Here is a 13,380-nt window from a genome sequence, read left to right on the forward strand (position 1 = left end):
CACGGAACTGAAAGACGTAAGACAATTGTGTATTACATTGTTTAGGACCTGTAAATTGATGCCAACATTTTATTTAAAAAAAAAATTAGTCATTCCAAATGGACTGTTAAACTATATAAAATATGAAAGCTTTGGGAATTTTGTCAAGTGCATCTAGAACTTTTTATTTTTTTCTATTATAATACACACCTATTGTTTTTATTTGTATTCATTTTCTATTTGTTTATATCTTTGGGCAGGGCTGCTATCGCTTAAAACTATGGGTTTATAAAACACATAAATATACATAAATAAAAAGAACGTAGATACAAGAATTTAGTTTTCATACACTATATTTCTATATTACTTGGAAATCTAGAATCATAAGGGCATCATTAATATGTCTCTCTTTTGAAACAATTGTAAGAAACTTTTGCACACTTTTTCCCCAGTAATTTAAAAAGAACACAATGATGAGTTTTCTTTGCTAAATTTGCATCCGCCAAACAGTTTTACACATCTGACTAATGTGTGATCTCATGACATTAAAGGTGTGGTCGAAGTGGATACCCCGCCCCCTACCGCTTGTTGCCAACACTTCTTTATTCAATTATGCATGTCGGGTATTAGGAATGATTCATGCAAACTGCGGGTATAATCTGCATTTTCACTATAAGAACACAACGTATAAGCAATTTATTTAAAAACTAAGTAGTTTAAGAGTTTTCTTAGAAGTAAAGAGTCCTATGGTGTGTAGTGCACTAGATAGTGATGCTGCCTTCTGCTGGAGCCGCACTGCTCCACCGGCCCGTGCAGAGATGGCGAGGAAACCCCGTGGACACGGCACTGCTTTTTCATGACGGTGAGTTTCCCCTTTGAGTGTATTATAATTTTGTGATAAAAATTTCAAGGAAAAAACACACACAACCTCCTTCCTCCCCTTCCTTCGGGGAGGGAAGAGCAAGCGTGGAGAGAGAAAAGTCTATCTGAGACTGAGCAGCAAGGACAGTGAGGGAAAAATATATGAGTGGGAGAGGGAGAAAGAAGAAGGAGGAGGGGGAGCAAATTAAAAGTTGCCAAATGGAGATATTGGGTTTCAAGAGGAGTGAGACAGGAGTAAGGGTTTGCCTCTTTTCAAGTCGTCTTTATGTCATGCAAATCGAAATAAATATTTATGCTTCGCCAACGATTTGTTCTCCGTTCGCTTTTTGCTCGACGAATTGAGCCCGTTTCTTAATAGCTGAGGGAAACGTCCACGTCGCCGAGCTTTTCCGTGAAGGCCATCGACACCCCGGGGCAAGAAAAAGGCTTCTTAAGATTCGCCTGCTGGTCCGAGTTTACACCCTTCGCAAAATCGAAGAGCTCAGACAAATATTAAACAGCGATACGAGACTGAATGCGCGTTTCTTTGAGCCACCCGTCCTGCTGCGCTCCACGGCTGCCGCAGAGTAGCAATGCGCATATGTGCGCAAACGCGGTTTTGTAGAGCTTTTTCAAGCGGTGAGATAAAGTCCAGTCGTCGCCACTCGATTCCGTCTATTTATGGACAAAGTCCCTGTCTGTTTCTAGCTGTTACTTTCAGAGAGATTAAGGCGGGTTTTGTGCGTCCTGCCCTTGCGCCACGGAGAGCCTTCAGTCCTCCCAAACCGCCCTGTTTGACGAGTCGACAACAGAATCTGTAAAAATCCGTCGTCTCTGTCGAACGGGGTTTTTTATTCTGTATTTTGGAAGGGTTGCTGGTTTTCTACGCGTCTGTTTTCCGCCCCTTTGACTTAACATGCAAGAGGATTGATAGGTTTTTTGTAGAGAGGAAGAAAAAAAATAATCATCTCCTCCCTCATTTGGCTTCCTAAGTTGTCTCTTTGATCAAAGCCTAAACGAATATAAGCGTGATATGTGCGATAGGTTAAATACTCTGTTTATTTAATAAAAACGAGCGTTTAAATGAATGATTTGTTATCATTTTAAGGTTGTTAATCAAGGACATGTTTTAAGGCCGGACACTGTTTTTTTTTACATGTAGTTAGCAAAGCATTAACTACACAGATACAGCAAGCATAATCTCTTTGGAAAATGTAAACATATACTATTTATAATAAGTGTACTATCATTTCGTTGACTGTTTGATAACATGTTAATATGCATTGGCAAGTGTTCATAGCCGCGTGTTTGCCTCATTCGCCCCTTTCTTCTCCAGATGATCTGCGATTAGTTTAACTTAGTTTCTTAAAAAAGGGTAATGATGCTTATGTTGGATTTCTATAACTTATTTTAAATTCATCAAAGCAGTATTGTATCAACGCTAGCCGTCACGTGTCTTTTTTTACCAATATGAATGAAATATAAAGCTTCTTTGTAACGTTACATTTTGGGTAAAAAATCAGACAACTCTTCTTGCCCTTATGTGTGTCAAACACAAACTTCGTTAAAACATATTGAGAAGCTTTACATGAGAGTAAACAACAAACCTGCCAAACAAGTTTCACCCATCCCCCACACGCCTTTGTTTCACACGTTTCCACACACGCATTTTCGAGTGCACGCTGTGTTTCTATGGGTATTTTAAAAAACATTACCAGAAATGATAGGCTATGCATTTTTAAAACGCAGTTAGTAGTCTCAGCGTCAAAGTGCCCTTTGTATGTCGACTGAATGTATGTGTGTCGCAGTTAAAAAGCACCAGTCGCCATTTTGAAGTCTATATAGGATACTTTGTATCCGCAGCTGTGGCTTTCGCAGCATAGTATACGAATCAGTCAAAGCCTTCTTTCTGTAACAGAAATGTCTTTATCTCTCAGATGTAATAATCGTAGTGTTTTAAACACATTGCTATGCATATTATACACTTTTACTTTATGAATGTGCATTCAAAATGCCCTTTGTGTATACATTTCCTGGTTGCATAGAAGTGCATTTGGTGCTCAAGAGAAACAATTTCTTACTTTCTATTGCAAGTGAATATCGTTTTACTAGCATTTGTAGTTTGTTTGGACTCAAGTGGAAAAATGAAAGAACGGTTAACACAAGAATAGTGACTGACACTGCCACATCATAATATAAATACTCCCTGAGTCCTAACCTTTGGTTCTGACTGTAGGATGAATTAAGGTACATTTGGACACTTAACAATGAGATGACTGTCATAAAGTGTCACAAATATTTGGTTATCTGACCTAGAGACCTGGCCAAAATCTGTCATACTAAGCCTATAATTTCACAGAACACACATTTTTGCCTCGACTACATTTGGTAGTCATTTCATGCTTTAGATGAATTTACAGACTATACCATTAATACAAATAAGTTGTTTGGCATGGATGCAAAATACTTTCTGCACACTATATTTGTACGGCTCTTCGGGTGTTTTCGGGAGCAAATTTATATACTAACTATATCTCAGTTTAGCCAAACATCATCAGGCCTGAATGACAAAACGGACATTTTTTGCGTCACAAAATGTGTCTCTGCTGTGTGACAGGTGTCATGGATGATGAAGACGATCAACGTCTTCTGGATTTTATAGGGTGGGCAACTTTTGAATTTAATTGTAACAATTTAAAGAGTTCCAAATGCTTTAAAGGCTTTTTCCTAGTTTTTGAAATCATACATAAACATGTTTTCTTTACCTACTTTTTAACAGAGATGTGCAAGCATTAAATGAGTATCTTCATGGTTCCAACAGTAAATCTGTGAGTATCTCAACAGTACTAAATTTGTGTTTTCTAAAACAATATTAACACCTGCCTCTGACTTGAAAACAGATCGGGGAGGATGATGTGACAAATGCAGCATATGGGTCTGCCAGCTCGTTCTTTACTGGTGACACTGTGAGTAATTCTGCATGCAATGGTGGATACATGAAATAAAATAAATCTGTTTCACACTGCACTTGTTTTGGTTTTCTATTCAGGGCAGCTCCAATGATGGACTCAAAGATGACCACAATCATTTGGGAGAGTTTGGGGAGGCTGGCGCAGCTGAGCTTCAGCTCTCAGGCAATCTTTCATTCATCGACGATGAGCTTGACGATGGACCTTCACCTGGTGACGTTGACCTTGGGGGTGAAGACCAACCCTTTGACATCCTCCAGAAGTCATTGCTGGAAGCAGATATCACAGAGCAGACACTGGCTCAAGAAGCCCTTTTGGACTCCCAACCATCTCTCATTCCCACAGCTACCACCTTCCCTCAGCAGCTGGTCTCTGGAGGGTTCGGAGGTGTCGCGGGTCCTGGCATGGTGGCACCTTTGCCCGTTGCTGGGGTGCAGCCACCATCTTTTATCCAGCAGGTTCCCCAGCTACCCTTGCCAAATGGCCCTACGGGACATATCCAGGTGGTAGGGTCTTTTAACGACAGTGCGTCCTCTATGATGACTATCAACAGTTTGGAACAGCCTCAGATCCTTTTGAGACCAAGTGGAAATGTGGTGGCAAACAATAGTGGGCAGGGCACCATGTTCGCACCTACCGCACCAAATCAAATGTCAATGTCTTTCAATAAAGGTACAATTCCAGTTCAGAATATTATCATTCAACGAGGCCCAGCACAACAGACGTTGGTTCGACCCATTCAGCCGAAACCCCTACAGACAGGGTCACAAACTGTATACAATATCAGCAACATTGGGCTTCAGCCCAGCACCACAGCTACTGCAAATCTAGTCAGTACCCAGTACACGACCAGCGGGTCTCCTCAGACTGCTCAACAAGTTAAAGTGGTAAATCCAACCAGCAGCATTGTAATGCATTCACCACTGGGGCAACAGGCACAGCCCCAATCCAATCTGCCCCAGGGGCAGTTTTTGGTACCGAGTTCTATATCCCTCACCACTGGTACCACTGTTCACGGGTTCCAGGCTGTGAATGGGCAGGTGATACAAACAAACACTCAAGTGGGTGAACCAATGAGCACTACCACATACTCAATCCTGACCAATCAGAACTCAGCAGTGCAGCTTATTCCTGGCCAGAACTTTTCAGCCGGAGGACAGTTGATTGTAAATCAAGGTTTGGTGGGTGCAAGTCAGATAGGCCAAGCTTCTCCGACCCCTGTTGTACAGGTGTCGCAGAGACCCGGTGCCACCGCTAAGGTTTGGACCGCCAGTGTGTCGCCTAGCCCCAACCCTGTACAAACGTCACAGAGTTCAAGCCACCTTACCGTGGTCAATTCTGTCCAAGGCCCACAAGTTTGTCAGCAATTATCGGTTAACCCAGGACAGCATCTCCTCATGCCTGTAGCTCAGAGCAGCCCAGTTTCTTCTGGAATTCAGGAGTTTCAGCAAGGCACTCTAAACCAGGTGAAACATGGTTTGCATGAAATGATGTTCCCCCTTGTGCAAAAAAACGGTATCTTTAATACATTTTTAAATGTTTGTCAATTCTGTAGGACACGGCAGCAGCTCAGACACAATTAGTTAATCTCCTTGGTACCAAAGGTAAGACTTCAATAGGTTTAATAACCACTATTAAGCTTTAGAGACCATTATGGAACAAATCGTGAACCATTTGTGAACTTATTTGTGAAAATTTACTCAAATGCATGTTACATAACGTTTATTCAGGCTTTCATTTATTTATTAGTACTTTTCACTATTTGTTTTATTATTCCACTTTTTCTATAGACCACTTTGCAAGATGTAAACACTGGTTCAGAAGCACTTCCGTTTCAGCTTTTATTTACTTAATATTAGTATTTCTTTTCATTCTTACATATACAATTCGATCTTAAAAATATTTGTTTAACATTTTCTATCAATTATAAATATTTTGTTGTTTGTATTTTGTTCAAACGTTTGTGTAACTGAAACAGAAAGTTCTTCTGGACCAGCGTTGAACCAGCGTTGTTTATGTCAATCGACGAGGTCTATTGACGGTTTCAGCACCAACAACATAAACAAACATTATGTGGCCCAAACTTAACTTCCAGTAGACCTCCGCAAAGTCAATACATTTTGAGTAGTTTTAATGGAATTGAATACAATAATAAACAATAAAATATTACTTGAAATTAATAGAAATATGTTATATTATAACAAACACAGACTGGAAGTTAACCAATGAAACAGTCTATATAATGTAGATTTTCTGTAATGTAACTTAGGTAGTTTGTGCGTTTTTTGTGTTTGAAACTTAGTTACTCATCAACAATATGTATTAAGTTCTAAACGTTTTATAATCAAACGATTGTGATTTAAAAAAGTAATAATTTCATTATTTCAAAAATAGTTATATGAAACATTAAATTATATTTAATAAAACATTTAATAATAATACAATCTTTTTATATCTTAGCTGTGAAAACACTAACTCCTGCCAGTCTGGAATCCCCTCTCACCCCGAAGCGACCTGCAACTCAGCAGCTTACTCGAGGAGGAATGTGAGTGCCTCATATCTCTTAATAAAACCATAAATGGATACCAGACTCGACGGATAAAAAACAAAGTGACTCTGGGCCTGTTTTCTTAAACGCACCTGTCTTTTACAGGGTCCTCCAGCAGCTCAGAAGAGATCACAGTGGAGTCATGTCTCCAGAGCACCCACCCTTCTCTTCGGTCACTGATGTCATTGAGCGATTACTGCCCTATCATGTTTTCCAAGGCTCACCGCCACGAGATGAAGAATTTACCAAAGGTGTGTCTTCAACACTTTGCTACTTTATTGCTCTGTAAGCACAGATAGATTGACTGTACCATTGATTCTGTGTTTGTGACTGTATAGTCGACGAGGAGTTTGAGGCAGTTGCCACGCGAGTATTGGAACGGACGCAGGTCATGGTAAACAAATACAGGCGTCTGCTTATGGTGGAGTCAGAGGTTGGTTTTCCTTTAAGTGAAGGCATTTTAGATCTGTGACAGTGTTTTGTAAATCAGCACTCTAAAATCAACGTCTAAAATCTTAAATGTGCTTTCAGAGATCTAGCCCCTCATCAGAAATGGTGATGATTGACAGGACGTTTAACCAAGAGGAACGGAGCAACCTGACCCAAGACAAGCGAATGGTATTGGTGGATCCAGGTGAGTGATGGACAATGGTTTTGAAATGTTTTTATACTGCTCACACAATTTTCTAAGATGTCTAAGAGACTTAGGATATGATTGTAATGTTTTGGTGCCTCCTCAGATGGCTTCTTTGAAGACTTCTGCTGCAGCTCTAAGAAGAGGATACCAAGTCCTGAAGTCAGCCATGAGGGAAACCCAAGCGGATTGGGGACATCAACGAGGCTTCCAATGAGTCACGCGGGAAGAGACGGGCAGAGAGTGAACAGCCACAGAGAACCTGCTTATAGGACAGACTCCCAACCAGAAAAAGAAACAGAGGAACACAGAAGAAGCCCTATCAAGTGCATCCTGAACATTAAAAAAATCAAATCCAACAACCTCATCAGCAGCAGTCAACATGCTCATTATCCTGCATCTCCCAGCCAATCACAGCACAGCCCTGCCCAAAGCAACCCGTCAGGCAGGGGGCGGAGTCAAGAACAGCAGCTTTCCTCGGATCACAGTCACACCTCGTTGGCTGATACGGACTCTGTGCTGGAAGCTGCCGTGAATAGCATCTTAGAATGTTAGACAGTGCCATATTTACATTAGACAGTTTCATGTTAGCCGCGAGCCATTTCATGCCATGAATTTTTTTTAGTTGGCATTATAGAAGTATAAGAGTGCACACAGCGGTTGTGGAAGTGTCGAGGACTTATGATGGTGAAAATACTGTGCCTGTTGTTCTAGAGCAGTTTACACGAGAAAGCCTTTGAAATTGCATCACAGGATGCACTTGCAATCACACGCACACACATCAATATATTTACATATACACAATCATGCAGTACGTTTAGTGTGATGTTTGGAATGTCATAGGTAGACATTGGTATCTGTAGCGTATCATTCAGTATCAAATACACTTAGTCTCATAGTCTGTCCGCACTTAAGGTCATAAGGTCGTCTCTCAGTATGTGATTTTGACCAAGTGAGGCACACAAATGCACCGTTTCGTTGTTTTCGAGCACTAGCTGTGTTCATTTTTTTACTTTCGTTTTAGTTTTGTACCTTACAGGTATGTGATCTCCACAGAGACGAAACCGTGTGGTTTTGTGCAGGGGAAGTTAAGTCCTCAGATTGAGGGTACAATGTTACATTGTTTTATCTTTTTTGCTTGTATTCATTTTTAATGAGGCATTGTAAGTTTTTTGTCAAATCTGTGCTGCTCCCTGTCTCCCTGAATAATATGTGCTGTTGCGCACCTGTTAGTGTCTCAAAAAATCTTGTATGGGCGAATGTAACAAAAAGGTCCAGGTTACATTTCAGTGTAAAGTCAAAAGAGATAAAAGAATTGGATGTTGTTAAAACACAAAAATGAAGGATCATTGTGACATTATTGTCATGACACTTAGGCACTGCCCTAGACTGTGATGTCAGGCAGTACACAAATTAGTCTTTTGTATTTTTTTATTGAATTTTAATGAGCATCAATTAAAGACAGTACAACTCAAACATAATGTATAATACATTTGCGAATATTTGCATGTTTTTGCATTATTGCAACAATTTTAATGTTTTCTTTTTTGCTTAATTGTCATGAAATAATGTCACAATGCGATTAATTTAGTTACTTTTTATGTTTAATCTTTTCTTTTGGATGAAATTTAACTGCGGCTGTTTCTAGACAGGCTTAGGGAAATTTACCTACATTAACTTGATTTTCCCTTGAGCAGTGTGTCCCCTGCTGGTCAGGCTCCAGTCTTGTCCTGTGGGTCAGTTTGCAGTTTCTGCCCCTAGTGGCAACTTATATTTGCACATGTGGAAATGATTTTGTAATTTCACAAATCCCCATTCTAATAGCTCTTGGATTGCGCCTGTATATCTCTTCTAGTCAAATGTGTTTAAACTGGTGTAGACAGAATTGGTGCCTTCACCGCATATCAACATTTAAGGGTACTTAGTTGTATTAGAAGATCACAGCTTTGTGAAGTTTAGTTGAAGGACGTCAAGACAGTGTGATGGTTTGCTACATGACTGCACCAGTTTATTTTTTAAAGTACTAAATCATTATGGAAGAGACTTGGCATTCAGTCTTGATTTATATAAGAACGTTTTCCACATATGCCATTACAGAGTCTGACAGCTGTAACAATGGTAGTGTGACCACAAAGACTGACCAGACTAGAGCAGAGAAAGTGTGCGGACGTTTCCATTAACATCCATTAAATAGCTTAAAGGAAGGTTGCATCGCATTGTTTTTGCATCATGAACACTAAACTCCACTGTCTTTCCCAGCAATTCAACCAAAAATGACTAATAGAAAATAAGTTGTAACACTTTACAATAAGATTCAGTATGTTCATGTTAGTTAATGGAATAGCATGACATAACAAACAAGACTTTTACAGCATTTGTTAATCTTGGCTAATACTAACTTGTAATGTATTAACATTATGAAAATGAATAAACAATGGTCAGTGGTATATTTATAAAGTAACATCATCCTAGATTAAAAATGCTGTAAAACATGTTTATTGTTATTGTTCATGATACCTAATGCATTAAATAATATTAAAGAGTTGAATCTTATTGTTGGTGTTTCGTAAGTAAAATATCCTCCCTGATCTGAGCTCCAGCAGCCAGTACTAGGGAGACTCCTCTGAAGACTTTCTTTTCGAAGAGCTTCTTTGCCTTAGGACAGACCGAGTGAAACACAAGTAGTATCATTTGTTTTTACTGTGTTTTATTGTGCGAGTGTGGCCTTGGATTATCGTAACACCACGTGGTAATCATAGCTTTGAACATTTTCTTTCTGCATCACTCAAAACTTGATTTATAATGTTTGTATTACAAAATAAAAACACGAAACACAAAATATTTATACTTTTTGTAAAGAAAAATAATGTTAAAAAGTTATTTTTATTATGTTAGGTATGTGCTCATATCATACTGTATGTGGTCAGTTCTAGTCTGTTTTTGTGAGTGTTCATTACAGCAGCAAAGATAAAAAAAATCAATATTAAATACATTTTGACTACAGCCAATACTTTGTAATGTCTGCTTTTTAAACTATTAGGTATTACTATTGAATAGGAAAATAAAGAATGGTCATGTTCACCACAAGAAATCATGAAACAGCTTTTCTTCTTTTCTTAGATTTATAATATTGTAAAATTATTTAAAGTCCTTGTTATGCTTTTAGTTACACAATTACAAAATAAACAATTCTACAAATTTTCATTTAGGTTTAATGCATGAATTCCTTCGATATAAATTAGCATTAAAAATACTTCATATAAATACTGTACTTTCAGATAGGTTTGTTTTCTCATCAACCATATTAATTCATAGTAGACGTATCTTAAGTCACAGTACGTTCTTGCACATGTCTAATAAAAAGACTGCAAACTTCAAGTTCGGAGTGAAGAAGAAACTAGCTTCTGTTAACACTTATTTCTAAGGCACGTTATTAACAAACACCAAATATCCTTAATGGTATTTTCTCCACCGTTCTTTCTCTGCACAACACAAACACGTTCAATTAATAAGACATTGTTTTGATAAACATCTTATTCTTGCTATTGTTAATTTGACTTACTGAGATCTGGGTATCTCCATATGTAACACAGGACACAGTAGCCAGCTAACAGTAGAGATATCCCACCGATTCCTCCTCTACGAACATCAATGTACTTTGTGTAGTACCACTGCCAACCTGAAGACATATCCAAGGCAACACATAAATGTTAAAACTAAAACATGCCAAATATAGTATATATATATATAGAATTAATATAATATAATCAGTATGCATTATTTTCAAATATCAGCTTTAAGGATTTTATGAATGTTAAGGCACAAACCTTGCTTCAGCACAGTCCCAAACTCTCTGGGTGACTTTGGACTTTGGTCTCCGAGCCAGACACCAAATTCTTTTAATCTCACATCTGCAAGTTTCCGCTGTATTAGTGGCACTATATGAGCATAAACACAATTTAAAATGATATCTGGTTTTACTTTCATGTGGATTGCAACTAGAAAGTTTTCTTTTTAGATTTTTAGACATGTAATGAGAACTGCTTTGAACAACCACAATGGGGATTAAGAGAGGTGGTGATGAATGGTTACACATATCATTCCTTACCTCTAATGGACCAATGGCCCTTGTCCAGCCAAGCTGATGCAAGTGTCGCTCTTTCACTATCAGCCTGAGGACTGTGCATAATAGTTTCATGGTAGCCAAATGTAAATCTAAGGTAATGGTACGTGGTTCATCATATTCAATTAACCGTCTAATAATCTCACTTAAAATGTTTTGTAGGACAGTGATTTACTTTTCAAAATGGCAAACACTAGCTTGCCTATTAAAAAAATGTGGTAGTCATTATAATACTGCAAGACTCTAAAGTGTTAAATTGATTCTTGTTTTTTCCCAAGGCATTGTTTGTTTACTAAACTCATCACATACTTTGAAAATCAAGCATCACCTTCACTATGGGATGATGGCCCAGAAAACGGATGCTTCTTCCACATATTATCATCAGAGGAGTTTCTGAAAGGTTCAGAGGAGAACAGGATCCTAAAGGATGTCATTATCTCTGGATTCCATCCCAGACTTCTGACACCTTGCAATCTTGAACTATGCACGTCTTCCACAGGTCGCTGAATGGATGTTTCAGAGAAATGAAATGAGGGTGTAAATGGCTTTGTTGTTTCAAGCTTCTTTGATAGTTGCGTGGTCACAGAAATATATTTGGTCTCAAAATCAGATGTGTGTGTTCCCAAAACGGGACAAGGCAATAACAGATTACAAGACCTCTTATAATACAAGCTGCCTTTGATGTGATCCCACACTGAAGTCTTGGATGTAAAGAAAGTCAGAGCTTTGAGTTCTTTTACTCTTGACACCAGATTGAGATCACTGCTCTTGCTGTTTGGTTCCATCTCCGCCATGACTGTACATTTTGGATTCTCGCAGCACAAACTCCACTCGGATGAAAGGTTTGTGGATTTTGGAATGGCTGGCATTGTGGTTGTGCTCTTGGCGATGGACAAAGGCTCTGATAATGGCGCCACTTTTAGCTTCTTTTTGGCTTTAGTAGGCGTTCCATTAGTTTGAGATGCTCCCTTTTCTTGTCCATTAGATATCTCATGAAAGCTTTTATCTCTTTCATGATCTGATGATACTGAGGTATAGTTGATTGACTTCTGTAAGACTGCCAACTTCTGAAATCTCTCATATTCCTTCTGTCTTTTAGCAGACCATTTGTTTTGAGGCCTCTCTGTATTCACAAATGCTGTGACTTCAGTAGTTGCTATAGAACTTTCTGCATTATGAACAGACATTTTATCTACAATCAACTCCTCTTTCCTCCTGTCGTTGGACGTCTGCCTGTCATCAAAGACTAAATAATTATTCTCTGTTAATATCTTTTTATTGATCTTCTGTTTAGAAGTGATTGCATTCTTGGGAAGATCTTGGGGTGTTTGGGTGCTTTTCAGGGGTTGTGCAAATGGTGCCATTTTGCAATGAGGAAGGTGAGATTTCAGCCTTTTGAAGGGCTTTCCACAGTATGGACATCGTTCTGAATGGGAATAAAAAAATCATAACACTGTCAGATGTAAAAAGACCAAACCAATAAGGTTGCATGAATTATACTGTGGGCAACAACAACATTAACAAGCTTGTTCTATAGAGGATTTTATTTTTATTTTAGTATCTTCTTACATACATTTTATAATAGAAGCCCATCATTCCATTATAAATGACCTCAAAGTTAATATACATGGACTAAAAACCACACACCTCACAATGTTAATGTAATTATTTTAATGTATGCAGTCAAGTAAAATCTTGCAACAAAGGTGTTATTAAATATCTGAATATGCCACTTACCTACACTCATATTTTACAACTTCACTTCGCTTTTCTATGAAAGGTTAAATCTTCTGTTGCCAGTATGTCATACTTAACTCTGTCTCTGAGTTAATAAATTTCGCAACTACGCATAAATAAATAAGTAAAAGCAACTAACTTAAATATTAAGGACATTATAACTAAATCATTTGTTTGAAAGTTTCAGTCCGTTACCCTAAGCAAACCCAATTTAAACCCCAGAAGCATGCAGTGGACAGCAGGAGGATCCATGCTGGATTCATTTCAGTTACGTCAGACAGACCCCGTTAGCTGCCTTCGGCGATGCCTGTATGCAAATGTCGCTCGTGAACACATCAACTCCCTTGAAACCAAACCAATTGTCTAGCCTACTTGCGAACTGCGTTACGTGCCAGACGATCCGAACCGGCTCCATTAATTTAAAAAGCGTATTATGTTTTGGTACATTTTGATAATCTTATTTTATTAATGCAATTACAACAAAAAGACATCAAGTAAATCTTCAACAAGATCATTTAAAGGTAAACGC

The 13,380-nt window shown here is 38.5% G+C and overlaps 2 protein-coding genes across 9 annotated transcripts; one reads left to right on the top strand and one right to left on the bottom strand.

The window, feature by feature from the left end:
- Nucleotides 1–147: 147 nt before the first annotated feature.
- On the top strand, nucleotides 148–10,658 carry bicral (BICRA like chromatin remodeling complex associated protein). 2 transcript variants are annotated; one of them, XM_057357730.1, is made up of 11 exons: nucleotides 148–841; nucleotides 3,458–3,503; nucleotides 3,620–3,668; nucleotides 3,741–3,806; nucleotides 3,890–5,275; nucleotides 5,365–5,413; nucleotides 6,270–6,354; nucleotides 6,463–6,608; nucleotides 6,696–6,790; nucleotides 6,889–6,991; nucleotides 7,098–10,658. In XM_057357730.1, exons 1-11 carry the CDS (start codon nucleotides 751–753, stop codon nucleotides 7,544–7,546), a joined length of 2,565 nt encoding a protein of 854 aa, XP_057213713.1. In that variant the 5' UTR covers nucleotides 148–750; the 3' UTR covers nucleotides 7,547–10,658. The 2 variants fall into 2 exon arrangements, with proteins under 2 accessions (XP_057213713.1, XP_057213714.1); XM_057357731.1 differs by lacking the exon at nucleotides 148–841 and adding an exon at nucleotides 849–1,095 and having other exon boundaries at nucleotides 7,098–10,657.
- On the bottom strand, nucleotides 10,359–13,128 carry si:dkey-21c1.4 (uncharacterized). 7 transcript variants are annotated; one of them, XR_008964744.1, is made up of 5 exons: nucleotides 12,852–13,127; nucleotides 11,772–12,540; nucleotides 10,819–11,617; nucleotides 10,554–10,670; nucleotides 10,359–10,473 (listed from the first exon to the last, which is right to left on the bottom strand). XR_008964744.1 is itself a non-coding variant. In XM_057357738.1 (5 exons), the coding sequence occupies exons 1-5, from the start codon at nucleotides 12,859–12,861 to the stop codon at nucleotides 10,445–10,447; spliced, it is 1,338 nt and encodes a 445-aa protein (XP_057213721.1). In that variant the 5' UTR covers nucleotides 12,862–13,125; the 3' UTR covers nucleotides 10,359–10,444. The 7 variants fall into 7 exon arrangements, 4 of the variants coding, with proteins under 4 accessions (XP_057213721.1, XP_057213719.1, XP_057213718.1 ...); XM_057357738.1 differs by having other exon boundaries at nucleotides 10,819–10,902; nucleotides 11,443–12,540; nucleotides 12,852–13,125; XM_057357736.1 differs by having other exon boundaries at nucleotides 10,819–10,929; nucleotides 11,443–12,540; nucleotides 12,852–13,125.
- Nucleotides 13,129–13,380: the final 252 nt, after the last annotated feature.

The sequence above is a fragment of the Triplophysa rosa genome, linkage group LG18 (assembly GCF_024868665.1).
Source record: "Triplophysa rosa linkage group LG18, Trosa_1v2, whole genome shotgun sequence".
Lineage (NCBI taxonomy): Eukaryota > Metazoa > Chordata > Actinopteri > Cypriniformes > Nemacheilidae > Triplophysa > Triplophysa rosa.